This window comes from Urocitellus parryii, chromosome 6 (genome assembly GCF_045843805.1).
Source record: "Urocitellus parryii isolate mUroPar1 chromosome 6, mUroPar1.hap1, whole genome shotgun sequence".
NCBI lineage: Eukaryota > Metazoa > Chordata > Mammalia > Rodentia > Sciuridae > Urocitellus > Urocitellus parryii.
In genome coordinates this window covers 30,343,853-30,359,690 of record NC_135536.1, presented here as the reverse complement: position 1 = coordinate 30,359,690, position 15,838 = coordinate 30,343,853, and the positions used below count along the sequence as shown (strand labels likewise).

The 15,838-nt window shown below is 35.2% G+C and overlaps 1 protein-coding gene across 1 annotated transcript in view; it reads left to right on the top strand.

Annotated features, from left to right (window-relative positions):
- The window catches only part of Sipa1l1 (signal induced proliferation associated 1 like 1), a 355,392-nt gene that overhangs the window by 273,372 nt on the left and 66,182 nt on the right, over positions 1-15,838 (top strand). Inside the window, exon 10 of the mRNA XM_026401335.2 lies at positions 1,612-1,769. Within this exon, the coding sequence (XP_026257120.1) occupies positions 1,612-1,769 (158 nt within the window). The remainder of the gene's footprint in view (positions 1-1,611; positions 1,770-15,838) is intronic.

Genomic DNA, 15,838 nt, shown 5'->3' with positions numbered 1-15,838 from the left:
CTTTAGCTGAGGAATTCATTTTCTTCTGTATAGATGACTTTATGCATGGAAAAAATGGAAATAATGTGTCTCATAATCTTTTTTTGCACTCTTAAAAATGAATACAGGCTTTTATTATGCATAAGAGAGATAAATGGATTTGTTTCTGTTTTGTCCTTCATGAAGTCATTAATTTCAGATATCAAGACACATGTCAAGGAAAGAATGACATTACATGAAAAAAGATGATGTCCCCTATTGTCATCTATGCAGGAATAGACATAGTCAAGTAGTATTTATTTTTGGCTTGTTAAAGCTCTTGAATATGTTAATAATTTTTAATTATTGGAATATTCTGAGCAGCAATCAATTCAGACCATAACATCTGATTATATATCATGTTTAGGAATGAAGTAAAATGCCTCAATTGAAGATAATATGGGATATTTACAAATTCCTAAGGTTAAAAGTGCATTTCCTAAAAATTCTAACCCCCAATTCTCAATCCTAATCTAAAAGGCATCTTTTCTCCTAGTTGACAGCCAGTATAGATCATTGATTTTACTGTTACCTAATTTGTGTACCTTGATGTCACTAGAGAATTTTTTAAGTTTTATAAGTGCAACTTTATGTCTAATGGATAATGTATAAAATGTCACATTGAGCTATTTTTCTCTTTTAAGAGCTTCCATAAAATAAATATGTGAGCTGGGTGTGGTGTTGCACACCTGTAATCTCAGAGGCTCTGGAGGCTGAGGCAGGAGGATCATGAGTTCAACGCCAGCCTCAACACTTAGCAAGGACCTAAGCAACTTAGCAAGACCCTGTCTCTAAATAAAATATATCAGAAAGGGCTAGGGATGTGGCTTAGTGACTAAGCATCCCTGGGTTTAATCTCTGGTACCTAGATAAATAAATAAATAAGAGAAACACATATTTCGTTCATTTTTTCTTTACACTATTGAATTAAAGTGTTATAATCTCCTTGTGAAAAGGCAGTGGCCTACAATGATTTGGGGTGCCTTAATTTGAAACCACCTATATAAAACACCATTTAACATGAAACAGAAGGTGGTCTTAAGCAGCTTTCACTGTAATTAAAGTAGCTGTTTAAACCTGAAATTTAACCTACTTTTAAATCGTTACTCCATTGTGGAATATTATTACTTTCGACACTCTCAGTTTGTGACATAAAAAGTCTAACAGCAACACCTTAGCCACGTTTTCTCTAAATGCAGCCAATTAAACCAGAACATAAATTGCCTTGTAATTGCTTCAGCCGTTCTCATCTCTGAAATCTTCCCTGTGGCAAGTTTCTTTCTTATACAAAAATGGAACAAAACTGTTGTTATAGAAACTGAGGGTTTGGAGATGTTTGGGTCTGAACATAATATGCCAGATATTGGTTAGATTTATTTGAATGGCCTTATATTTTATGCAAATTTCAGAATATTCATTTCCATATTCCTTGGAGGGAATAAGACAAGCTAAAATATTGACAATAACTACATAGATTACCTACCCTAGTCTGTACTGATTAGTAATGAGTGTTTTAAATACGGTTATATAAAGAAAATCGGGAGGGGAAATAAGGGCGCTGTCATTTATGTTGATTGCTTATTTTTTTCATAGCTCCTACGAAAGCGGCATATTGGAAATGATATTGTAACAATTGTTTTCCAAGAGCCTGGAGCACAGCCATTCAGCCCGAAAAATATCAGATCCCATTTTCAACATGTCTTTGTCATTGTCAGGGCTCACAGCCCCTGCACCGACAACGTCTGTTACAGGTATGTACCCCTACTTCGCTAGTGGCTAGGTGGACACTGACTGAGTGTCATGCAGAGGCCCCATCCAGCTTTGCTTTCTGAAGTGGCAGTGGAGAGTCTGTTACTATTTATTTTGGTCCTTAAATTGTGTATGCAGTTGAACAGATTCACACAATGACATAACCTGATGGCATTGGCATCCCCCAGACTCGTTAGTTAGACACCTGCTGTTTCCATTTGCACCTCCTCCTTAGGCAGTAGCCTTCATCCATACCATCTGGTTACTAACCAACTAATTACTCATAGTGTTAATTATATATAATACACACATACACACACACACACACACACACACAGAGCAAAAGCAGAGATAAATTCTCATAATAAATGGGGAAGAGAAATTCACTTTTAAACAATTATTGTCATTAAAAAAGCCTAATCTTGTTTCTGACTTCTTGATTCACTGTCGTTTCTAAATATAACTTTAGAGGCATTTCTATACTTTCTTAAACATCTGTTGAAAATACTTCAATGTCAGTAGTTGACCAATCTCATGAGTATCTGAATTCAGAGGGCTTAGGTACTAAAGGAGATAGGACCTGTGATGCTGTCTTGATTTGAATGGAACCCCAAGAAGTGTAAGGATATTCTAGCATTTGTAAGACATGTCTAATACTCATCAAGCCTTTCAAAGTATGAAAGTTTAGCATATCTTTCCATCCATAAACTTTAGGTGTTAGGCTTTGTTAATCTTTTACATTCATTTTTGAAGTAATGTTGCTACCTGCACAGAAAGTGACCAATACAGACTAATAATGAGTTTGTGAGGTCCACTACTATCTAATTCTAGGGTAATGCAGGTTAATTCTAGGAGTAAAGCACTTTAGGGGTCAGAGTTAGTAAAGGTTACTCTGGACTGCTGCTGACTGCTGCTGTCCTTGCTTGCATCACAGGATGCATTCAATGAGGTCTTCCTGTAAGCTCAGTACCACTCTCTCTACCTTACATGTGTTACCTCATTTAATCTTGGTGTGTGTATATGTGTGTACATGTTCTTTATTTTTGTATTATATGTAATTAGAATTAAAATTACACTTGTGATTATTATCTCATGCATTCTTTGTGTTTTAACAGTTATTTCTATTGGCACATTGTACTTACGCATAATAGTGAGGCTTATTATGTCATTTGTACATGCACACAATATAATTTGTTCAGACTTATTCTCCAGTACTTTTCATTTTCCCACACTTAATCTTTAAAACCTATGAAGGCAGGTACCATTTTTGTCCCCATTTCAGACAATGAAATTGAAGTACACAATGGCTATATAACTTGCCTGAGTCCAGCTGACTCTCACTGGGCAGAATCAGATGTAGATGGGGGGTTGGGTACTGGGGATTGAACCAGGGTCTTGTGTATGCTAGATAAACACTCTATCACTGAACTACCTACCCAGCCCTATTTTACTTTATTTTTCCATTCCATTCCTCCCCTTACCCTCTCCCTCTTTCACAAGCCATGAAAGGTGGGTTTTTGTAGTCCTTGTTCCTGACACGCAGCTATGTTCCAAAATTTCTCAGATACTTGAGCCTATATAAATACCCAAACCAGAGAGGTCTTCAGTTTCCCAAGTTCCAGGATAGAAACCCTGATAGTGTAGATCTACATCTGAAGCCCCTTCACCTAAGACATACTCTTTGAAATCTGCTTGGGTAGTTATAGAATGAATAAATAAGCACAGAACATTTGGCTATAATTGATATGGATAACTTTTTATTTAGAAAATACCTGAGCATTTGAAGCCTGCTATCTACTGGATTCATGTAAAAGGATTTCACACTACTTTGTAGATAGAAAGCTAAGCCCTTTTTGAATGGGCACCTGGAAGTTTGGGGAATGGAAAACTAGACAGTTTCTTCTAAAGAAAATTTATTATTTTCCAGGCTTTTGTCTAAATCAGTACTGTTCAGTAGAAATATACAAGCCAGGGCTGTGGATGTAGCTCAGCTCTATGGTGCTTGCCTAGATGCATGAGGCCCTGGGTTCAATCCCCATTACCACAAGAAGGGAAAGAAAAGAAATAAAATACAAATTACATATTAATTTGATATTTTTCTAATAGCCAGATTTTTTAAAAAGTAATAAGAAATGCGTGAAATTAATTTTGATACTGTTTTTTTTACCCCATATAATATTTTATTTACCAAATATATTTAAGTATTAACATTTCAACTTGGACTAGTGTGATTGTTAAAATTTAAAAAAAATACTGTAACATTTACATTTTTTGGACTAAGTCTTTGCAATCTGGAGTGTATTTTAGACTTAACAGCACATCTGAGGATGTTAAATTTTCAGTGGACATAATCTGTATTAAGATTTCATAAAACTTTCAATTGAAAAGGTGGATTTTTACACACAGATTGTTCCAGACACACTTTTAAAAAATATTTCAACTGAATTAAATGCCAGTTTTAAAATTTATATTAATTAAAATTTAATATTACTTAGTATTCCTTGCTCACACCAATCAGATTTCAAGTACTCAGAAGCTGTATGTTGTCAGTGGTCACCATAATGGACAGCACAAGTCTAAGCACTCTGCTTAATGGGGCAGGAGTTATGGCCTTTTTCATTGCTTTGCTGTTTTGTTGTTATCTCTGAAACCATGATTTTTGCTTTCTCTTACATTTAATCTGTTGCCTAAAGAGCACATCTTTTTAACCTATCATATGACGCTATGGGAGTCTGCCAAGAGAAGCACACTGAATACCCCTACTCATGCCACACAGGTGTGTCTGAAATTTCCTAGTTGCCAAGCTTGACTGCAGCCCAACACATCTTTTGCTTTTCTCCATTAGTAAATCAAAGGGAACATACCAGTATGTAACATCACCAAAAGAAATCACAAGAAATTATAAAGTAATGACTTTTTCCTACTGTAAACTTTAGGTATCAAAATTTTCTTTGACCTTCTCAAATGAAGTAGGTTATGGTGAGGTATTTGGAGGCCCATGCAGCCTTTACTGTGGGAGGAGGCAATGAGGAGGAGCTTATTTTCTCAGGAAAATAGATATATTACAAAGCAGAATAGAAAATAGAAAAAAATAGAAAATCTGTGGCAATTTTAGAATAAAACTGAGTCCTCAAAGAATTTTCACAGCTGTAAATTTGTTACCTACTGCAGCTATCCTCAGACTAGCAGGAATATGAATTTATATGCCTCTTTCATTAGAAGTACTTTGGTGTAAAGTTTAGAGCTACATTGATTTATTCTAATTTTAATTATAATTTAACTTTATTCCTGTGTGATGTAACTAGAGAAATTCAGATGCTTTTAATCATTTAAAATCTCTTCATTCCAATTTTCTCAAATATTTCTCATTTATGCTTATATGTTTATTTGCTGAAACCTACTTGATGTCTGTGGTCTGGAACTTGGAAACTTTTTCTCAGGGAAATATCTTATTATAAACATGTAGAGAAATTCAGGGTCAGTATAGACTGAAGTTATAAAGGATGTGAAGAAAATGGATTCAGTGTATGTTTTAAACACAGAAGGAATTCAATGAGAACAAAATGAATTATTTTACGTGGTCAGGGGTAGGTGCAGTAGGAGCATAGGGACAGAATGGAGGGTGAGAAGCCTCAGTAAGCAGACCCCTGGCACAAGAAAAAGGAGGATGAGGCAGTAGAGGCCCTTGGAATTCAGGGAAACCTTTGTAAAATTTTAGAAAAATGTACCCAGTGTTTCTATGCAAGGTAATAGGTAATTTTTACACAGAAAGATACATTTGGAAGTTGTTTTTATCTTTCATTTTTCACTAGTTCTTTTGTCAAATACTTTTTTGTGTATGTGCCGGGCACTATTCTAAACCCTGGGATTTAACTGGAGGACAAAAAAAAATTCCTACAGTCAATCCAGAGAGAAGGTCCTAGAATAGTATGTCATTAAGCCTTCCTGGGGACTGGAAAGTTTAGGAAAAACTGACTAATTCTAGAAGCCAAATAACTTTGAATGGCCATGACAAAGCCAAGGACTGCGATATCAGTCACAATGACTGCATACAAAGCTTACCCTATAACTGATCAAAGGGCCCTCCAGGCCCTGTTCTGTTTGTATCATTGCAATAAGCTTAATTGCTTGGTCTCAGTTGATAGAGCAGATTAGAAGCTGCAAATCAAAAAGATGAAGGAGCAGCAAAAGGCAAGAACATGCTAAAAACATCAATATGTGATTATGTTAGAGGAGATGCAGAGAAAGTATTCACATTAAAGATACAAATTCAGTAAGAATAGTAGTCTGGGACATCTGCTTTGAGAACAAATAACCAAATATACTTTACTCACCCCTGAGGGCCTCACCTTGTAAAAACAGTGTTGAATATCACCATTTTTCAACAACTAATGAATTATTGGATCTGGCATTGATCATCAAAGGCTGCAAACGTCACCAAAAAAAAAAAAAAGATGTGTGCTCTTACAAGGTAGTCATGTTTCCTCTCTCCTCAAGTTAAATATGAATCTGATCAAGGCTCTAGGCAAGTCAGTTTATAGGACATGGAAAAGACATAGGAGCACCTTTAGTTGACAAGATTCAGATTCTGGACAACTCCAAATAAGAACAGACCAGTTTTCTTCAACAGGTAAATTACAAGAGATAAAAGGATGGGAGAAGTGCAGGGGAATCCATTAAATGAGAAATTTTTTAAAAGATGGACTAATTAATTACAAGGTGTTGATTTTATTTGGATCCTAATTGAAACAAAAAGATATAAAAAATATAAAGGTATCTTAAACAATTGGAGATAGGACTATTGGCTCCCTATTTGATGAAGTTAAAGAATATTTTTAAACTAGCATAGTAATAAGTACTTGTAATAATGACCCTGTGTCTTCAAAACAAATGCTAATTCTGACCAGTAGCTACTTTTAGGAAGGTAAAAATAAGTTACTTCTCTCAGGAAAAAAATTATTTTCAATGGTTAAAATGTATTAATGTTGAAGAGTCAGTATAATGTAGCTCAAAAAGCACTTGGAACTAGACCAGATTGTGAAATCCCTTAGTTGTTAAAATTTATTTTTCTGTGCAGTGGAAGATTGCTTGACATCTACTTAAAATCCAGCAATAAGTAAAGGAGTGTGGTACAAGCTCCTGAAATGTCCTGTCTGTCCTCTGCCTTCTCTTAAAAAAAAAAAAAAAAGAATTCAGGCCAGGTATGGTGGTGCACGTCTATAATCCCAGGGTCATGGGATTCTGAGGCAGGAGTATCACAAGTTCAAGGCCAACCCAGGCAACTTAGAAGACTGTGTCTCAAAATTTAAAAAGAAGGGGGCTGGGGATGTAGCTCAGTGGTAGAACTTTCCTGGATTCAATCCTCAGCACCACAAAAAAAAAAAAAAAAAAAAAAAAAAGTGTTTTTTTTTTTTTTTTTTGCAAGTTTTACCTAAGAAGAAGAAAAAGCCAAAATGGGTCAAGTGGTAGAAATTTCTTTCAGAAGATCAAGCCATGTTATTCAGCAACTCCATTAGCCAGTGCAACTGACCTTTCTAAGGAAAAAATCTGAATGTTATTCTATTTTTTTTTTTTAAGAATTTAACCTTTAGAAGAGCATGAGAAGAAGACTACCACTAAATAGGGAAGAGAGGTGGGAGGGAAAAAGAGGGAGAAGGGGAGTTGCACAGAAGATGGAAGGAGAATCTCACTGTTATACAGAATGCATACATGATGTTGTAATGGGAAAAAGAAAAATAAAGTGTGTCACATTAGATTGGATAGAGAGAAAGGATGGGAGAGGAGGGGAGGAGTAGGGAGAATAGGAAGGGCAGCAGAATAGAATAGACAATATGATTGATATATGTACATTCCATGTATGTATTATATATCAAAATGCATCCTACTGTCATGTATGACTAAAAAAATAAATAAATAAAAAATAAAGAATTTAACCTTTATTTTTTTAATTTGTTTTTTATGTGGTGCTGAGGATCAAACCCAGGGTTTCAACCATGCTAGGCAAGTGCTCTACCACTGAGCTACAACCCCAGCCCTGTGTATGTCATTCTTTGAACTTAAAAAATTATTTAGGGGAAAGTTCGATTCCCTAGCATAGCCTTTTGGATGGGGCCTTTCAGGTCTGGCCTCTCCTGTCTGAGTCTCTTCAGGCAGCTTTATCAACACCTTTCCCAACTGGCACCTCACTCTTGTGTAGCTACTTAGCCTCCTCAAAAAGTATGTGCTGTACCTTGTCTCTCTGTTGTCTGGGCTGGATGCCTGTCCCCACACATTCTGCTTCTCCGTCATCTGAAAAATTGTTGCTTTTCTTTTCTCTGGGAAGGCCCCCCTGACCTGCCAGGACTAAAGTGCCTTTTCCAGAAGGTTACCAGTACTACCCTGCATTTCCCCCAGCAAACAACTCAAACTTTTGCAAGTAGTTCCCACCAGACTTTGAATATCTGAAGGGCTGAGCCTATGACATACTCATCCTTAACACAGTGCCTAGCATATAGGAAGAACTCAGTGAAATATTGGGTGACTGAGTACTGTTAAAAATCAAATTGCTTTCCAAAGACAGATTGAGTAGTTTATGTTTGTTTTGCCACTGATCTTTCCCATCCTTTGCCCAGGTCCACTTTCTTGGGAAACTCCCCAAGATGGCACTCTGACCCACGCTCCAAGAAGAGAGCCTCTACTATTTGGACATTTTCTGTGTCCTCTTTCTTTTAAAGTTGGGGTTAGGAATTATTGTTTATTGTTGTTTCCATGCTTTCAAAGTTCAAGTATCTTATTCTTCTCTTTTTCCCATTGACTTCTGTTCAGATGTCTCTGGAGCATTCTTACATATCAACTTGAAATTGAGTATCAAGACATATTACTCCACCCAAGAAACCTTAACTCAGAGCGAGTAATATGTTCTTATCAAGAGCTTCGGCTATTTAGAGTTTATCTCCCACCCTAGCACAGTCTTGACAACTCTATACAAACCATTTCATTTCAATTGTCTGTCAGCAATTCATCAGGCTCCTCCTATATGCTAGGCCCTATGTTACGTGAAGGATCAAGAGGGCTTAGCCCTCCAGAAACTCAGTCTGGTGGGAACTACTTCTAGGGGTTTGAGTCCTCTGCTGGCAAATCACAGGATGCTACTTGTAATACTGGCTAATCACGAGGGGTAATCACAGGACACCTTTCTGGTCCTTTGGTTGTTCTCAAAAGTTTTAGAAAACGTATTTTAGATTAAATGGGATACAAATATTCCTTGGAAGAATGCAAAATTGAGATGAATTTTAATATGAAACTCAAGATTTCATTGGAAGAGTTTGGAAACCACTGACTTCCCCAATTTCTCTTCCAGTGCTAAGTTTCCCCGACTGCTTCAACCTCTGATGTCTAGATAACCCTCTTGGGTAGAATATGTCAGCCCTTAACAATGCTAGGTGAATAAGGAATGGCTATAATTTTAAGGAATGTACTTTTTCTAAAATGCAGAATTGCAAACTAGGCTAATACAAATGTGTCCGAGCATAGGTTCTTTGGAATCTGCTTTTAAAAATAGCAAGAACCATTTATGATTAATATGTCTTAAGGATCCATATATAGCAAACTGAAATTTCAGAACAGGCTTATTTTTTTATCATCAAAATATTCTATTTAACTTAAACTTTTATTATCAAGAGTTCAGAATTTGTGGCATCTAAATTAATGAGCTTTTAACCTTGTGGAAACCTTGAAAGTTAGATTTATACAAAACAAAACTCTATCTGAAAAGGGCATTCTAGGGTATCATCTTCCTCATCTTCTTCTACAGGGATTCTATTTCTGATAATGCAAAGCTGATTTTAGTGTCTGTATCATTTACTTCTCTACCATGGTGAATCATTGATAATTACATGTTAAAGATTCAGTTCTTTCCTTCATAGTTCATTCTAGAACTCTAATTATTGGTGGGTTTTCAGTATATATTTGTCTAAAGTTCTATCACTTAATAAATAGATCTATAGAAAGTCAGTGGGTTTGGGGATAAGTAGATGGATGTGCTCATAATCACACCCCCTGATAAGAATTTTTCTCTCCTGTTTAAAATAAAATCACAGCTGTTTTCTGAGAAAGAATGACAATTTGAGTGAAATTAGCAAGAGAAGTTGCCAATTTTAAAATGAAAGATATAAAATATTTCTGGATCCTTTCAGGATTCCTCTTAGAAAATGTAACTAATCTGGATTTCAGTATCTTTGCTTGACTTCAGAAGAAAAAAATATATAACATGATCAAATTAAATATACAGCTGTCAGCATTCAAGCCAAACAGTGCCCAATAGACAAGAAAAATTGCCCTTCTAACACAGGGATAATTAAGCGTAATGCATGCATTCAGAGGTTTCTGTGGAACTCTTCTCCAACAGAATATGGAGCACTACTCACAGCCTTTCTTTGTCATACAGTAAATCAGGTAGTCTTTTTTTTTTTCTCTTAATTTGTGAAAACCAAAAATTCGTCAGTCCCATGGCATCTTCTGACAGAGTAATGTAGCTTTCCATTCCACTGCAATATAACTTGTATACTAAAATTTTTGAATTTTATTTATCCTATTTTCTTAAGATATGTTTAGTTTTTGAAAAGAAAATTTGAATATCTTAAAGCAGATGCTTCCTAAAATAAAGAAAACATGAAACAGAGCTCTTCAATTTAATTTGAAAGGTGCACACTTTGAAGTTTCTGTTCTGGGAGTTTAAGAGACATGGATTCTATATCACTTCCCTAATACTTAGTGCAATTCGATAACTGACTTTTTAAATAATTTGGAAAGAGGGTTGTTTGATGAGTTAGAATCATCATTTCCAACTCTCTTAAACTCAGGCAACAATGTCACATGTAATTTTAGAACATGATATAAAACATTCTGTCTCTCCATTTCCACTTAATTTGTTTCAGGAGAAATTTAATATTTTTCCTTTCAAGATTAAAATTAATAGGCTATTAATAGTGTGTGTGTGTGTGTGTGTGTGTATAATATAATGATGATGATGACTGGAAGAGGCTTTTTACATAAATCTAGCTTAAAGGAATGGGAAAAGGAAAATGTTTCTCATAAGTGGATTGTCAGAATCACATACCAAAAGTAGAGAATTTGGACCAAAGAATAGCTCAATTTAAAAATAAGATTTTAAAGCACTGTTGCCATTATATAAAGATTATAATCATTCTGTTACTCAGCATTTTTATTTTAAAATTCTGCTTTTTATGTGGTTGCATAATGCCTCACAGGGCAACAAATAATATTTATTTAATTTGATTAAAAATTTAATTTATTTCTGATGTATCATGCATCTTATGACATTTTCATAATAAGCTTTTTGCCTATAGTTGTCATATCTGAAATAGTGTGCATATTTGTGTTCTGAAAGGTTTTGTGATTATAGTAACCTCCCCCACCCAAACTATATACAGGTTTAAAACAGGTTTTATTCTTTTTTAAAATTTGTTCTGATTAGTTATACATGACAGTAGAATGTATAAATGTAGAATGCTATCATGTATAACTTATGTATGTATGCTGTTATGTATGATTTTGACACATCATACATAAATGGGATATAATTTCTTATTCTTCTGGTTGTATGTACATAATGTAGAATTACACTAGTCCTGTAATCACATATGCACATAGGTTAATAATATCCAATTTATTTTAGTTTCCATCCTACCCCTTTACCCCCTCTCTTCCCTTCCCTTCCCTCTGTCTAATCCAGATTTCCTCTATTCTTTCTTTCCCTCACCCCTATTGTGAATTAGAATCTGCATCTCAGAGAAAACATTTGTCCTCTGGTTTTTGGGGATTGGTTTATTTTGCTTAGCATGATATTCTCCAGCTCTATCCATTTACTGGCAAATGCCATAATTTCATTCTTCTTTAAGATTGACTAATATTCCATTGTGTATATATACTACATTTTCTTTGTCCCTTCTTCTGTTGAAGGGCATCTAGGAAAGTTCCATAATGTGGCTATTCTGAATTAAGCTGCTATAAACATTGATATGGCTGTGTCATTGTAGTATGCTGATTTTAAGTCCTGTGGGTATAAAGTGAGGAGTTGGATAACTGAGTCAAATAGTGGTTCCATTCCAAATTTTCTGAGGAATCTTCATACGGCTTTCCATTGTGGTTGTACCAATTTGCAGTCTCACCAGTAATGTATGAGTGTACCTTTTCTCCCACATTCTCACCAACATTTATTGTTGTTTGTATTCTTTTTTGGAGGGGTACCAAGGATTGAACTCAGGGGCACTCAACAACTGAGCCACATTCCTAGCCCTTTGTTGTATGTTATTTAGAGACAGGGTCTCACTGAGTTGCTGAGCACCTCACTTTTGCTGAGGCTGCCTTTGAACTCGTGATGCTCCTTTCTCAGCCTCCCAAGCCACTGAGGTTACAGGCATGTGCCAACCATGCCTGGCATTGTTGCTTATATTCTTGATGATTGCCATTCTGGCTGGAGTCAAATGAAATCTCAGTGTAGGTTTGACTTGCATTTCTCTAATTGCTACAGATGTCGAACATTTTTTCATGTATTTGTTGACTGGTTGTATTTCTTCTTCTGTGAAGTGTCTGTTCAGTTCCTCAGTCCATTTATTTTTTGGGTTATTTGGCTTTTTGGTATTAAGTTTTATGAGTTCTTTGTATATCCTAGAGATTAATGCTGTCTCTGAAGTGCAGGTGGTAAAGATTTTCTCTCATTCTGTAGGCTACCTTGATTGTTTCCTTTGCTGTTAAGAAGCTTTTTAGTTTGATTCCATTCCATTTACTCATTCTTGATTTTACTTCATGCGCTTTAGGAGTCTTGTTAAGGAAGTCAGTTCCTAAGCTGACATGTGGAGAGTTGAGCCTACTTTTTCTTCTGTTAGGCTCAGAATCTCTATTTTAGTGCCAAAGTCCTTGATCCACTTTGAGTGGAATTTTGTGCAGAGTGAGAGATAGGGGTTTAATTTCATTTTGCTACATATGGATTTCCAGTTTCCCCAGCACCATTTGTTGAAAGAGGCTATCTTTTCTCTGGTGTATGTTTCTGGCACCTTTGTGTCTAGTATGAGATAACTGTATTTATGTGGTTTTGTCTTGGTCTCTTCTATTCTGTACCATTGGTTTGTGTATCTGTTTTGGTGCTAATACCATGTTATTTGTGTTACTGCAGCTCTGTAGTATAATTTAAGGTCTGGTATTGTGATGCTTCCTGCTTTACTTTTCTTGCTAAGGATGGCTTTGGCTATTCTGGGTCTCTTATTTCTCCAAAGGGATTTTATGACTGCTTTTTCTAATTCTATGAAGAATGTTATTGGGGTTTTTTTTTAATTGTAGATGGACACAATACTTTAATTTTATTTACTTATTTCTTGTGTGGTGCTGAGAATCAAACCCAGTGCCTCACACATGCTAGGAGAGTGCTCTGCCACTGAGCCACAACCCCAGCCCCTCAGGAAATGCATTAAATCTATATAATACTTTTAGTAGTATGGCTCTTTGACAATATTAATTCTGCCTATCCAAGAGCATGGGAGATCTTTCCATCTTCTAAGGTCGTCTTCAATTTCTTTCTTTAGTGTTCAGTCGTTTTCATTGAAGAGGTCTTTCACCTCTTTTGTTACATTGATTCCCAAGTATTTTATTGTTTTGAGGCTCTTATGAATGGGTTAGTTTTCCTAATTTCTCTTTCATTGGATTCATCACTGATGCATAGGAATGTATTTGATTTTGGGTCTCAATTTTATATCTTGCTACTTAGCTGAATACATTTATTAGTTCTAGAAGTTTTCTGGTGGAATTTTTTGCATCTTCTAAATATAGAATCATGTTGTTGGCAAATAATTATAGTTTGAGGTCTTCTTTTTCCTATTTGTATCCCATTAGTTTCTTTCTTCTAATTACTATAGCTAGAGTTTCAAGGACTGTGAATAAAAGTGCTGAAAGAGGGCATTCTTATCTTGTTCCAGTTCTTAGAGGGAATGCTTTCAATTTTTCTTCATTTAGAATGATGCTGACCTTGGGTTTAGCATAGATAGCTTTTATAGTGTTGAAGTATGTTCCTATATTCCTAGTTTTTTAAAGTATTTTGAACATAAAGGGGTACTGTATTTTGTCAAATGCTTTTTCTGTATGTTGAGATAATCATATGATTCTTGTCTTTAAGTCTGTTGATGTGATGAATATGTTTATTGATTTCTGTATGTGGAACCAACATTGCATCCCTGGGGTGAACCCTACTGGATTACAGTGCATTTGTATCTTTTTGTGTATTATTTGCTAGAATTTTATTGAGAATTTTTATATTTATATTCATCAGGGATATTAGTCTAAAGATTTTTTCTTTGATGTGTCTTTATCTGGTTTTGGTGTCAGGGTGATACTAGCCTTAGAGAATGAGTCTGGACGGGTTCCCTCCTTTTCTTTTTCATAGAATAATTGGAGGAATATTGGTGTTAATTCTTCTTTGAAGGCTTGTAAAACTCACTTGAGAATCGTTTATCCTGGCCTTTTCTTGTTTGGTAGGCTTTTGGTGGCATCTTTTATTTCATGAAATTGATCTGTTTAAATTGTGTATGTCCTCCTGATTCAGTTTGGGTAGGTTTTATGTCTCTAGAAATTTGGTGTCTTCAAGGTTTTCTATTTTATTGGAGTACAAATATTCAAAATAGTTTCTGATTATCTTCTGTATTTCAGGAGTGTCTGTCATGATATTTCCTTTTTCATACAAATTTTAGTAATTTGAGTTCTCTCTCTTCATCAGTGTGGCTAAGGGTTTATCAATTTTTATTTTTTCAAAGAACCAACTTTTTACTTTGTCAATTTTTTGAATTTTTTTTTTGTTTGCTTCACTTTCATTGATTTCAGCTCTGATTTTAATTATTTCCTGTCTTCTACTGCTTTTGGTGTTGGTTTGTTCTTCTTTTCTAGGGCTTTGAGATGTAATATTAGGTCATTTATTTCTGGACTTTCTATTATTTTAATGAATGAGCTCAATGCCATGAACTCTCCCCTTAGCACTGCCTTCATAGTGTCCCAGAGATTTTGGTATTTTTTTTTAATATTTATTTTTTAGTTGTAGTTAGACACAATACCTTTATTTATTTATTTTTATGTGGTGCTGAGGATCAAACCCAGGGTCTTGCACGTGCTAGGTAAGTGCTCTACAGCTGAGCAACAACCCCAACCCAGATTTTGGTATGTTTTATCACTATTCTCATTTACCTCTAAGTATTTTTTTATTTCATCCCTAATTTCTTCTGTTATTCATTTGTCATTCAGTAGCATATTATTTAGTGTGTCATGTCTTAGAGTAGCTTCTATTTTTTATTTTATCATTGACTTCTAATTTCATTCCATTATGGTATGATAGAATGCACAGTATTTTCTCTCTTTTTTATTTGCTAAGAGTTGTTTTGTGGCATCAAGATATGGTCTATTTTAGAAAACGATTTGTATGTTGCTAAGAAGAAAGTGTATTCTTTCATTGATGGATGAAATATTCTATATATGTCTATTAAGTCTAAATTATTGATTGTATTATTTAGTTCCATAGTTTCTTTGTTTAATTTTTGTTTGGAGGATCTACCCAATGTTGAGAGAGGTGTGTTAAAATCACCCAGTATTATTGTGTTGTGGTCTATTTGATTCTTGAAATTGAGAAGGGTTTGCTTGATATATGTAGTTGCTCCATTGTCTGGGGCATAAATATTTACAATTGTTATCTAACTTGTCGATGTGTAATTCCCTTAATCAGTATGAAATCTCCTTCTTTTGTCCTGATTAACTTTGGCTTGAAGTCCACTTTATCTAATATGAGTCTAGAAACCCCTGCTTGTTTATATGATCCATGTGAGTGATATGTGTTTTCCCATCCTTTCACCTTCATACTGTAGATGTCTTTGCCTATGAGTTGAGTCTCTTGGAGACATCATATTGTTAGGTCTTGTTTTTCTTGTTTTTAAATCTAATCTGCCAGTCTTTTTTTTTTTTTTTTTTTGGTGTGGGGGTACCAGGGATTGAACTCAGGAGGGGCACTCAACCACTGAACCACACCCCACAGCCCTATTTT